The sequence below is a fragment of the Poecilia mexicana genome, unplaced genomic scaffold, assembly GCF_051168715.1.
Source record: "Poecilia mexicana isolate PSO_F unplaced genomic scaffold, ASM5116871v1 scaffold_3, whole genome shotgun sequence".
In the NCBI taxonomy this organism is placed as follows: domain Eukaryota; kingdom Metazoa; phylum Chordata; class Actinopteri; order Cyprinodontiformes; family Poeciliidae; genus Poecilia; species Poecilia mexicana.
Genome location: NW_028263372.1, coordinates 3,052,507 through 3,064,772, shown reverse-complemented (window position 1 = coordinate 3,064,772; position 12,266 = coordinate 3,052,507). Strand labels below are relative to the sequence as shown.

The following is a 12,266-nucleotide window of genomic DNA, read 5'->3' as shown; positions in this document are numbered from 1 at the left end:
ACTTAGGTTAAAATGAGATTCATGGTTCAATTAACATCAGTAGAATATTTTTCTTAACCATACCAGTATGATTTGAGAAAAAGTACTCTAATCTGTAGTGTTCCATATTAAAAACACATCCCTGGTCAGTGTGTAAGTCATATGTGTAGGGTCAAAAGACCATCTATATATGTGTCTTAGCCTTTCTGTGAACCCAGCAACCATTTATAGAGATATGAAATGTGGTTCTCTGAACGTAAAGCTTTCTCCCTGTGTTTGAATAAGAACTGATAAAACTGTCTCACGAAGGAGACAAAATGCCTTTAAGGTTCTGAGGATAAACAGGCTTTTAGCAGTCGTAAATCTCCCGCCTCTCCACCAGAGACGCTGCTCAATTCATATACGGTAGAGAGGAAAACACGCCTACGCAAACAAAAGCTGGGTTCCGGAGCTGGGAGACCAGATCACTGGGGTCTCCTCATGTTTTCTCCAGGGATGGGTCCGTTCTTGAAAATGTGTTCCTGTATTTTGTCTTCATGCTTTGTCTTTGTCTCAGGTAATTATGTCTTGGTTTGTGGTTTTAGATGATTATGATGAACTGTGTGAATTTATGCATTTGATTGTTTGAAAAAATTCTGAATGATTGTTAAGGTTGAAGATTGTTAAAGAACAGTGATCATTGTGTTGTCTTTATGGTTTCGCTGATGCACATGACATCATGGACCCGGGAAATGAGAGAAGATGACACGAGCAGAAAATTTAAACAATTTATTCTCTCAACAAGTCATAGGCTTCCTTGTAATCAATCTAAGCCGTGCACAGATTGGTGTCAGGTTTTGCAGTCTCAGGCGACTGTGTGGTCTACAAGGAGTTGGTGTTTGGCTCCTCTGCTATTTATGCTGATGCCTTTCTGCGCTGTGCTCATGTATTTATACATGTACCCGCTTATCTTAGCCATTATGATGCCTGACATGAGCTTCCATGTTCCATATTGGCCGTGCACAGGTTGGTGTGTCGGGTTTTGCAATCTCGCATCAAACCCAAGATAAAAACATAAAAATAAATAAATAAATAAATATTCTGTATGTATTCTGTTTTTATTGCTCTACATTCTCGTGATGTCATTGATATTACCATTTCTGCTCACACATATACACACACAGTTAATGATACTCATTCTTTGCAACACCATACCCTGTTTTCTTTTTTGTTAGCTCTGTGATTTTATTTTCCGTTCATTATGTAATGTATCATACCATCTTTTTTTAAATTTTGATATTAAATAAAATAAGAATGAAAAAATAAAAATGAATAAATAAGAAAAATAAAAGAAATGTCTCGCCCACATTCTTTGATGTAGGAGAACACTTTTTTATAACTATTGATCTTCAATAGTTATCAATAGGTATATTGATAACTATAAAGGCCTGAATTTCATGTTATTGTAGCTCCACAGACCCCTCGTTTACTCCTGTTCCCAGTATGGAAGTAAATATGTGTCACCAGAACATACCTCTGAAATTTTAATGTATATGTATTAGAGGTGTGCCGATCGATCGGTCACCGATCATAATCGGGCCGATTTTCGTGAAAAAGTCTATGATCGGTGATCGGCGATCATTGGCTCTTGTTGCCGATACCGATCATCTCATTTCCCAGCCTGCCTGTGCAGCTGGTCTCCTCTTTCCTTCACTCTGCGCAAACGCGCAACAACAAATCCTAAGCAATGTGGAACTATGACGCACTGAGTGAAAGGGGAAGTTTGCGTGTTGCGGTGGAAAATTGAAGCACGTCAAAATGCATCAACACAACGAAGCTAATATGGCATAAAAACAATGAGATACTTGACGGAGTTTGGCTACATCGAGGCTCACTGCAGTAAAAAAGACATACGGAGGATCAGACAGCAGGTAAAGCAGCGCACAGCTACAAACACTCACCGGATTAGCATGACGGTCAGAAAGCTAAACAAATAACCCGCGAAATTATTGAAGTCTTCGAGCTGCGATGTCAGACGCTGGTTCTGCTCTCCTGTTGAACCGCTGCTACGCTACAGGTAGTAATATCTGACAGACGGAGCGCCGCTTCTGCTCCACCTGGTAGTGACTCTCACACCGAACCTCTGTTTGGAGCTGCAGCATCTAACTTAAAAAAATACATTTTACATACGTATTAAAACTTTCACTGTCCTAACATGAGACAGATAATCTCTGAAAAAATAATCCATCTCCTCCCTGATCTGCATAATTACTCCGCTCAGTCAGAAACAGCCAATCAGACCTAGCAGTAATCAGCTAGCCGCCATGCTAACAGGAAGTTTTCATTCAGTAACTCTGGATTGTTTATTGTAATGGAACCTGTTTTTGCCTTTGAATGTTAAGTTTTATACTTGAATTTTTTTGGCAATGTTGAGAGGTTTTATTTTGGCTCTTTGCATTATTTAGCCTCTTCAGAGCCTTCATGTGTTTTCAGTCTGTTAAAGATAGTATCACCGATAGCAGTACAATTTGCACAATGCCTGTTTTGTTTAGTTTTCTTCTTGAAAAAAGTTATTAAAAACAAGTTTTTGTCTAAATTAAGGTGAATTCATGGTTCCTTTTTCCACATAATGTAACCGGTAGTGTTTATGATAAAATAATAATAATAATAATTATGTGATCGGTATCGGTGATCGGCCCTCATGGGTGATCGGTATCGGGAGGAAAAAACCTGATCGTCACATCTCTAATATGTATATTTGTACGTACTATTTCAATGTTCACATATATCCAGGATACATTTTTAACCTAAAGCATTTCATTATTATTTTTACATTCGTAGAAATTTAATTTATTTCCACTTCAAGCAAAAAATTTTACATTACCATTTCAAAATAATCAACTTTTCAGTCTTAAAAGTCAAAAATCAAACGCAATATTTTCAGTCTCCTCAGATTCAACTGGCTCAATTTCACTGTCTGAAATTCAGCATCTAAAAATTTAGTATAAAAAAAAAAGGGAAGGTTACTTGGAGTCACATACATTAGCAATGAATGTCAGATTCCAACACCCAGTCAATCCAGTTACGTGTTTCTAGTCACATGACCTGACTTTTTATGCTGATGTGGAGGAGATCACATTGAAGGAAAACTACTACTGAGGCAGTCCTGGAAGCTAACGCCAACTCAACGGTAAGTTTAATACTTTTATTTTTATGTAGTATTGTTTTTCATACAATACTACTTTGTTTTTTACATTTCCCAGTTTGTTCACTTTATTGGCATACTTATTTTAGAAGTGTTTAGTACACAAAATGGCTTACGTTAAGGTAAATTCATGTCACCATATAACAATTGTACCATAACACAACATCACAATTATTTTGCAGATGGTCTGACAAAAACAAATCCCTAGTCTCTCCTAAGGGCAAAGACGGCATATTTTTAGTCTGTTTATTCATTTATTAACCCTTACCATGTTTATATATTCTAACAATTTTTTCTGTTTCCCCTATTTTTCCAATCCCAAATCTGTGGTGTTTTTAAGCACCTTGACTGATAACGTTTTGTCTTCTTACTGATAATATAGTTTGGTTAAAGTTTAAACAGTGCCCCAGTTAGAATTTTTGAGTTCTGCTCAAATTTCTCATTGATGCATTTCATACTTTTAGATACTTGTACATACTTTGTTTATAGGGTACGTTTGTTTAATGATATGGTTAATGGGAATGGAAGAAGCAGCTTCATATACAGAAAGTGCTAATCAAAGGTTTAAAAAATATATTAAAAGTTTTAATATTTAATACACATTTTTTAAAGACAGTAGTGATAGTCAATAGCTTTGTGTGGTCATCAACATGATATTCAGTTTACATACATCTGAGGCCTCATGCATAAAGCCTGTGCACGCACAAAAAATGTGCGGCGCCATGTTTTACCCACAAGTCAGTATGTATAAAAAAATTTACTTTGCGTCAAAGTTTGCGTAAATGTACGCACATTTTTTAATGGCGTGAAAGTGTGTGGCAGCCACGCAAACTTTTTCTGTGAACAATATTAAACTACAAAGTGAAATCTGACTACATTCAGTGTCATTTAGACCAAGAAGCATCAAACCCAATATTTTTTTTCATGATTTTAATATTTTATTGTTTAAATGTAAACGATGAAACTGAACCGCATTTATCCTCAGACAATAACCTAACAGGCACACAGAATAAATAAAATAAAAAGATGTGAAAACCTCACTCCAACGTAAATAGTACTTTTCCTCAGTTTTTGTCTCATAAAGATGTAACGCATTGGTCTGTGCGCTGAAGTGTATGGAATGCATCCATGAGGTCATTTCATTCTCACTAAAAGAAGAAAACAGGGTTGGATCAGCAGATTAACTCCAAACAGGTTTGATTATTTTTAAGGTGATCAAGGTATGTAAATAATGGAAAAGTAGCTGCGCAAAGGTGAGCTGTGTAATTGTGGAGCTTTGGCTGTGATGGAGAACATCGTCAATGGAAGGATTCAGAGGGAGCGACTGATCAGAGATCATATAGATCTGCTGAGAAATGTTGATGGTTTATTAATGTTTAGATTAATCCAGACTGATCATCCTGGATCTCTGAGCAAAACTTTAAGAAGGAGCCGTGCGGTACCGGTACCAGTCCAGCTGCAGCTGCCATCCTTCAGTCGAGCCACCCGCTTTATGAATGTGCCTTATGGAGAGAAAGCATCTCTACTCTGTAAATGTACAACTTATGCAGATAGTTGAATATCTGCATATACCATACCACATGCGCATGGTTCACAAAAACAAAAAACAAAAACAGTGGATGTGAATGAAAGCGAATACGCTTTATTATTATTAGTTTTTATTTATTTATTTTATTTATTTTTATTTTTTTACAAATTATGCTAAATAATAAAGATGGGAAAGAAAAGCCTACACATGTGATCCATGGGAGGTGAAAGATGGAGATTCCCAGGTTCAGGTGACGTATCTGAGACCCTTGACCCCCCTTAGAAGTACAAGACGGTTGAAACTCTGCTTATTCGTTTTTAGCTCGTTTCACTCCATAGTCATATGTAGCTTACAGAAAGAGTACAAAGCCTCCAAATAAAAGTAAACTGACTAATAACATTTATGTTTGGGACGGACATGTTCTCATCCCCACAGACTCACAGATGTGGGCTATGTACAATATGTTTTTACACAAAATACCCTTTTTTACCCACAATGCTAATAGCAAAGACGGTTAGACCAAAAATTCAGTAACTTTTTTTTTTTTTAACTTAAAGAAATATCTCAAGCTATGCACAGTACGTGCAGGCGCTACTGGATTTACAATACTGGTCATTGAATTGTGAAAGTGCTCTTGATTTATTGCACAATTTCATTGGACCTCTGCAAACAATTCATCAATTGATTGGTCTACTGTTACGAGGCTAAATATTTTTGCCGACATGAAAAAAAGACGCATTAGCCGCACCTTAGTATAGGCCGCAGAGTTCAAAGTGAGGGAAAAAGTAGAGGCTTTTAGTCCAGAATTTACGGTACTTTAATTTCATGCGGGGGACAATTTTGGGCAAAGTTTGGCAAGTTTTTGAATATTCACCATAATTTGGTTTGGTGAGTATTCATTCCGGGATGTCCCAAATCCGACCCGGAATTTGGAACAGACAAATTTCCATCCCAAATTTGTGATTTCGGATGGAAAAGGATATAAAAGTAATTAGAAGAATTCATTCAGATAAAATAGGCAGTCTCAGTGTTTCAATGCTTGGGCCTAGATAAGCTTTTAAAAAAATGGTGGATTCACAAAACTGATTAGCTGGAAGTTATGACTTGTTTAGCAGTTCTACAGCAAATGAGGTGATGTCATAGACAAGAAGATGTCGTAGGCAATAGAGAAAAATTAGACTGAAAAATATAACCCAAAAAGAATATAAAGATATCTATGCAGCACCAGCAGAGAATAAACTTAATTTTGGACAAAACGTGTATTTAAGGGATAAAAAAGTGGATTTTGCAAGATATGGCCCCTTTAAGTTTTTTAGAAAGAAAACAAAGGTCAAAAGTTCAATAATTAAAGCTTTTAAAGAGAAAACTGGAGTCATCTGGTAGGTCAAAACTTTACAAAATCAGAATAGATAAAAAAAAAAAGAAAACAAATCACATAACTTGAAACCATCATCCTAAATCAGGTTTCCAAATACATTTATAGCCGTTTTTCTGTAAATATTTATTTTAAATAGTTTTTGTCTTTTTTTTTTTTTTTAAGAAAATGTCACCAGTGGAGTCCAAAGGAGGCTAGAGAATTGCTTATTTTTCTATACAAAATATTTGAAAGGAATGCAAAACATGAGTGAAGTTGTGAAAATGGTATTGTAAGCAGAGAGAACAAAATGAAAAGCAGCCTACCAAGCATCGCTTCATCTGGAACGACTGGACCTTGACAGCCTGAACAGCTTCATCCAGAAGCTTCTCTTGTTCATCCTGAGCTGTCTGCTGCGTGGTTGGCTGAAAAATACCACAAGTCATTATTCTCATTTCCTCCACAAAAGCATTAGTCTTTTCATGCTGTCCCCCACAACATGCCGACCTGAGCGATTGCCCATGTCGCTGTTATGGATTCACTGGTGGCGAGATTAACTTGCGTTGGCAGCTGTGAGAGGCAGAGGTTTCCGTGGACATGTTTTTTTTAGGGTCATTTAATAAACTGAACCAGGAAATAATCAATGTGATAAGCTGATAGTATTTTACAAATATTTGGAGTTCTGCTTCCACGACACCCATTAAGATCTCAAGAGTAACTCACTAAAAAGACTTTTATTGGGCAAATCTGGGAGAGGGGGAGTGGTTTAATTGGTCAGCCTAAAAAGGAATAAATTATAATTAATTAAAATTTACCAATTTGTATTTGTGAATAAACAGATCTCAAACTCAAAGATTAAACTCATAGCATCAGAGTGTAGCTTTGGTATAAAAAAAAAAAAAAAAGATAAATGTTGTTCTTTGAACTTTTACTAAGTAAACTTGCCAGCTCCTTAAAATCTTAAGCTAAACAATTTCAAATATTTTAATTTATGTATGCTGAAACTAGGGCTGTTGTAAACGAATATTTTAGTAATCGAGTAATCTATCGATTATTCTTACGATTAATCGAGTAATCGGATAAAAAAAAAATTATAAAATGAAATATTGGTAAATCTGGCATAATACCGGTGTTACTATCAGATATCAATATCAGTCCAATTGTTCACATTTGAGCATCCCTAACAGTTGCTTTTTTGTAGTTTAGAAAACTAACCTGTAACAATAATAGCTCACTTTCTAAGTTAACCAGAAGAAAAGTTATAGAAAAATCTGAAATTATATTGAATTTAATAACAAAGAGGCAGGCTCACAAATATGCTTATAAAAAATGTCTACAATCCAGCTTTTAGTTTATGTATTCATCTTCAGTGAGTTTAATAGATTAATTAAACTCACCTTGCCACCTAACCTGTCACGCTTTGGGTTTGAAAATACGGGAAATGCCGCCTGGAGTGGGAGGAGAGAGCGAATGAACGAACGTAAGATGGGGTGGAGGGGAGGAAATAGACCAGCGGACTGACGAACCGTTAGACCGGGGGACGAACACGGGGGGAAGCAATACGGGATATTTACGACACCTTCACTGGTCACACTCAGAAACTCATCTACCAGCCATGTACGATGCGCTCCGCCACCCGTTTCTTCAGACCGGGATATGAAATTTATTGTGCGGTTCGTCGGTAAAGCTACATTTACACGGTAAGCATCAGCTACTCAGCCGCCCGCCCTGCTCAGGCTATCCGCTCACCTCAGCGCTCTTCCCGCCGTTCGCTTTCAACCAGCAGCCCCGGAGGAGAAATGCTGCCGTACTCCAGGCATTCCCCCAGTCATTTTAAGGATGCTTATTGGTTCCCCAAAAACGATAAAAAGTCGGGCATTATCATCAATCAATAAAATCCCCACGGGCCAATCTTGAAGATTGGACTTTATGCTGCTGAGACTTAGCTTTTGTCAACAACTCAGAGGCGGAAGTGAGAGCTCCGCGCAACGCAAATTAAGTCCCGGCCGGAACACGGAACACGGTGCGCTAACTAAAAAAACATAAATTAACGAAGCTTCGAGGCAGGTAAATTTTCCTCGAGGAATTTTAGTAATCGAGGTACTCGAATCATTCGAGGAATCGTTTCAGCCCTAGCTGAAACCATAAAATCAAATTTAGCAGCATTGATAATCTTAATAAAAAATGTTACATTTACTATATATCTGTGGTCTGTGTTCAAATATTAACATTTATGGGCCTCTGAAGGTCTGGGGCTCCTTATGGAGCAGCTGCCTTCATTTGGATTAAACAGAAGTGCAAATAACTGATATTCATTTTAATTGGATTTTTTTGTGCTGTGGTGGCGCAAGGGCAAAGCACCACCCATGTATTGAGGCCTTAGTCTTCGTGGCGGCGGTCACAGGTTCAATTCCCGGCCTGGTGTCATTTACCGCATTTCCTGTCAAACTACTTTCAAATAAAGGCCACTAGAGCCAACAAAACCTTAAAAACACATTTAATTGCATTTTTTGTTCTGTTGTTTTTAAGACTAGTTGTGGGTTTAGATAGCGTTTCACTGCCGATGTTTTTCCGTAACATAATTACTCAGTAATATTTTTACTTTTCCTGTCTACTCCACATATTTTAATACAAAAACACTTCCATTGGTGGACCGCCAATGGACCGCCTCAGTGCCCCGAACACCGGGCTTAGCAACTTTTCTGGGGGAAACCCTGCACATCTAATTATTTCTGCTCTTTCAACAGGTCAGACATTGTAGCAGACACAGAGGACGGAATTATCCGTCATCATAACTCAAAATATTCACATATTTACTTCTGTAGGAGTACTTTGCAACAAAAGTTGATTTATTTTACACATGCAAAATAGGACCTTTTTAAGATGTTAACCCATGGCTTACTGAGATTCCTTGACATTGTATGGTTAATATAGAACCAGAGAATTTCATCAAGTTAATATTTATTATTCCAACAGGTACTTTAGTAATGTGTGTTGTAAAGTTGTCCTTTAGCTCTCAAGAAATGAGCAAATGAGGAGAAATATTTTTTAAACCCTTTATTGAGAAGTATTCACAACAAATGTATTAGAAATGTTTTGAATAAGCAAAATATGTATATGCAAACAGAAACCATTAAAAATTTTAAAAGCACTGCAGCTATATTTTGCTTGAAATAAATATCCAGTACTCTCCAAAGGAATCTAGAAATCTGTCCTGGATTGTCCAAACACACCAGTTTGGGATGACTGCTCTGTGATCAGGACCCAGAGTCCCATAATGCCAAGACATCTATGCAGCATGTTCTTCACCTTCATCTGGAAATTCAACAGCAGCACACAGGTCATTCCAGATGTTCCTGGCCAGATGCAGGACTCATGCCTTAAGAGTGTAAGGCTCCATGTGTGGTAGGGCTGAAATGCAAAACAGTGGCAGTTTCTTGCAGCACTTTCTCTCCACCACAGAAGGCAACATCTCTCTGCACCTCTGGTAGATGCTCCAGGATTGTTGGCCGGAGACAGGAGGTGATGTTGGAGAAACAGCACAATGGCTGAGTACATCAAGGCCCGGATCCCGATCCACACATTGCTCCAACACTTGCTGTGTCAGCTGTAAATAGGGCTGGGGGATATATCGAATATATTGAATTTACAGCCTGTAAATTCAATTGTTGAAGGTTCTCCTAGTGACAGATAAAAATAATTGCTGAAGCTCATTATAAGCAGCTAACATTATGCCACATAAAATAAAATGTAAATATAATTTATGATGTGCAAAGGGAAAACAATGAAACAGAGCTATATTACATGTTTAAAAGCAGCAATTTCAGATCATAAATTCTCAACACGCCATATCCTCTACAGAGATGGTAACGAGTTGGACCGTCTCCGCGACTGTTAATGTAAATCCTTTATCGGAGCCCATGGACTCCATGTCAAAACTCTAGCCGCATAACATGCAGATGACATGTCATATCGTGCAAAGCAAAAATTGTAAATTGCTAACTCAATGACTTATTACCTAGATAGCAACCTAACATTAAGTAATTACACACGTATCTGGTTTTATGTTAGCTTACTAGCCATTTATAATTGACAAAAAAAGTGCAACGTTAAAATATGAACTGACTATTTTTAAAGTGGAAAGCATACATTGATACCTACCGTTGCCATAGCTATTTATCCGCTGTCATGGAGCCTTGTTTACTACCCTGCACATGTGCTAGTCTTCTTTGTGCGGGAGGAGCTGTGGAGGGAGGACTGCATGACACAGCCAAGAACAAGGGGGCGGGACTTGTTCAAATTTTCAGGCTAAGTCCACGGTTTCAAAACAGTTACATACTGCAGGTTTAAAACTCAGACTAGGAGTAGAAAAATATAATCTGCAGAGAATGTGGAAGAGAGGAAATACAACCATTTTGTTTCACCACCTTAAAACAAAGCATGTGCTTGAATACCAGCAATGCAGCTAAGTACAAGTTTCAGTCACAACACTGGGAAGAAAATGTAGGATTTGACCCAGTTATCCATTACATTAAGTTTATTGTGTATGTATATATATATACAGAGAGAGAGAGAGAGAGAGATTATTTAACCTCTTGCCCATCATCACCAGGTTTCCCTTACATCAACAATTTTTTAAGGAAGACCTTGCAATGGTAGGTAGCAACATAAAACGAAACCATTACAGACATCATATATCCACGAAAACAAGTGTTAAATGAGTTTTTATAAATATATACATTCCACTCAATTAGTATGTGATTTTTTGTTTCTATTGCAAGTTTTCTAGAAATTATATATTGATATATATATCGTTATATCCACCCATCACAATATGCATTGTGATATGAATTTAATGCCATATCGCACATCCCTACTGTCCACTTAGGTTTACATTGCGACTGTTCGTGAGTTTAAATCTGGTGAACCTAAATGTGAATGGGATTGTGTTGCTCATTTATCTGGTTATGCTCAAATGCGGTGTTTTCGAAGCGCACTGAATGCTATTCTGTAGAAAGAATAGTTTTTAAACATAATTTTAACGTGTGGCATTAAATATATATACGTCAAAATGGGTTTACAGCAAAGTTTTTGCGAAAGGGTTCGTTACACAGGTAGCATTTTTCAACAGGCATTAACGCAGCCACCTACAATTTAGAAACATCTGCGGTGCGCGTAGGCTTCAACCAGATAAACTCGCAACCAGTTAAACCATAACACCGGTAGATTTTTAATACGGAAAAATAATGTACGGCAGAAATGTGTAGCTGTGTGTTCTGTCCAAATAAATGTAAATTAGAAATTGGATAGGAACACAGACCGATTGTGCAAGATGAGGAAACGAACCCACTCCACAAGAGTTTATAAGAACAAGATCCAGCAGAGCTGTGGCTTCAGCTAACATATGCTAACGTTAGCGCTGACAAACTCAGCTTCTCTTCCATAAAAACACTGACCGAACAAACTAAGTATAAGAACACAATATCACTACAACAGGGGCTAAATAAATCTGCAAATATTCAGACGGGATATTTTAATGAGTTTATCAGCAGACGTTAGCTCAGCTAGCTGATGTGTGCGCAGAGTTAGGCCAAAAGATCGAATAAAGTAATCGGAAGCAGAGATCACCCGAAGGATCATTGACATCTTCTGATTTCTTCATCATTATATAAAACACGTCACTGAGCAAATGGTAATGTTAAATGTAGGTCAATACTTTGAATTTAGATAGTGCTTACCATGATTGCAGGACGTTTTTCAGTACAAGCAGAGACGGTGACCTGTCATGTGACTCGCAGTGACGTCTCTTCAGAGAAGGGTGCTGCTGCTGCTGCTGCTGCTTCTTCTTCTTCTTCTTCTTCTTCTTCTTCTTCTTCTTCTATGGTGTTTTCTGGCAGTTTACAAACGCCATCAACTGGACGGAGATGTAATTCAGAAATCTATTTTCTTTCGATCTTCAAATCAAAAACATTCGCACACATACTAAATCCTTTCAGCTAATTTTGTAACTTTCAAATATTTAACAAATGCTAGAATTATATCCTGTGACTGATGTTCCCTTAATAAATTAACCGTTGTTACTGAACTCCCCATTACCTTTCCCAGTCCCTTCCTCTCTTTTATATATTTTCTACAATAAATCAACACATGTTCTAGTCCTTCTGTTTCCCCACAATTAGAACAATCACCTGATAGATGTTTTCCTATTATTTTTAAACCAC

The 12,266-nt window shown here is 37.4% G+C and overlaps 1 protein-coding gene across 1 annotated transcript in view; it reads right to left on the bottom strand.

Annotated features, from left to right (window-relative positions):
- The window catches only part of vps35 (VPS35 retromer complex component), a 39,350-nt gene extending 27,413 nt beyond the window's left edge, over positions 1–11,937 (bottom strand). The window contains exons 1-2 of the mRNA XM_088004047.1: positions 11,784–11,937; positions 6,372–6,470 (exon numbers count right to left, since the gene is read on the bottom strand). Of these exons, the coding sequence (XP_087860173.1) occupies positions 6,372–6,470; positions 11,784–11,786 (102 nt within the window). The 5' untranslated portion in view covers positions 11,787–11,937. The remainder of the gene's footprint in view (positions 1–6,371; positions 6,471–11,783) is intronic.
- Positions 11,938–12,266: the final 329 nt, after the last annotated feature.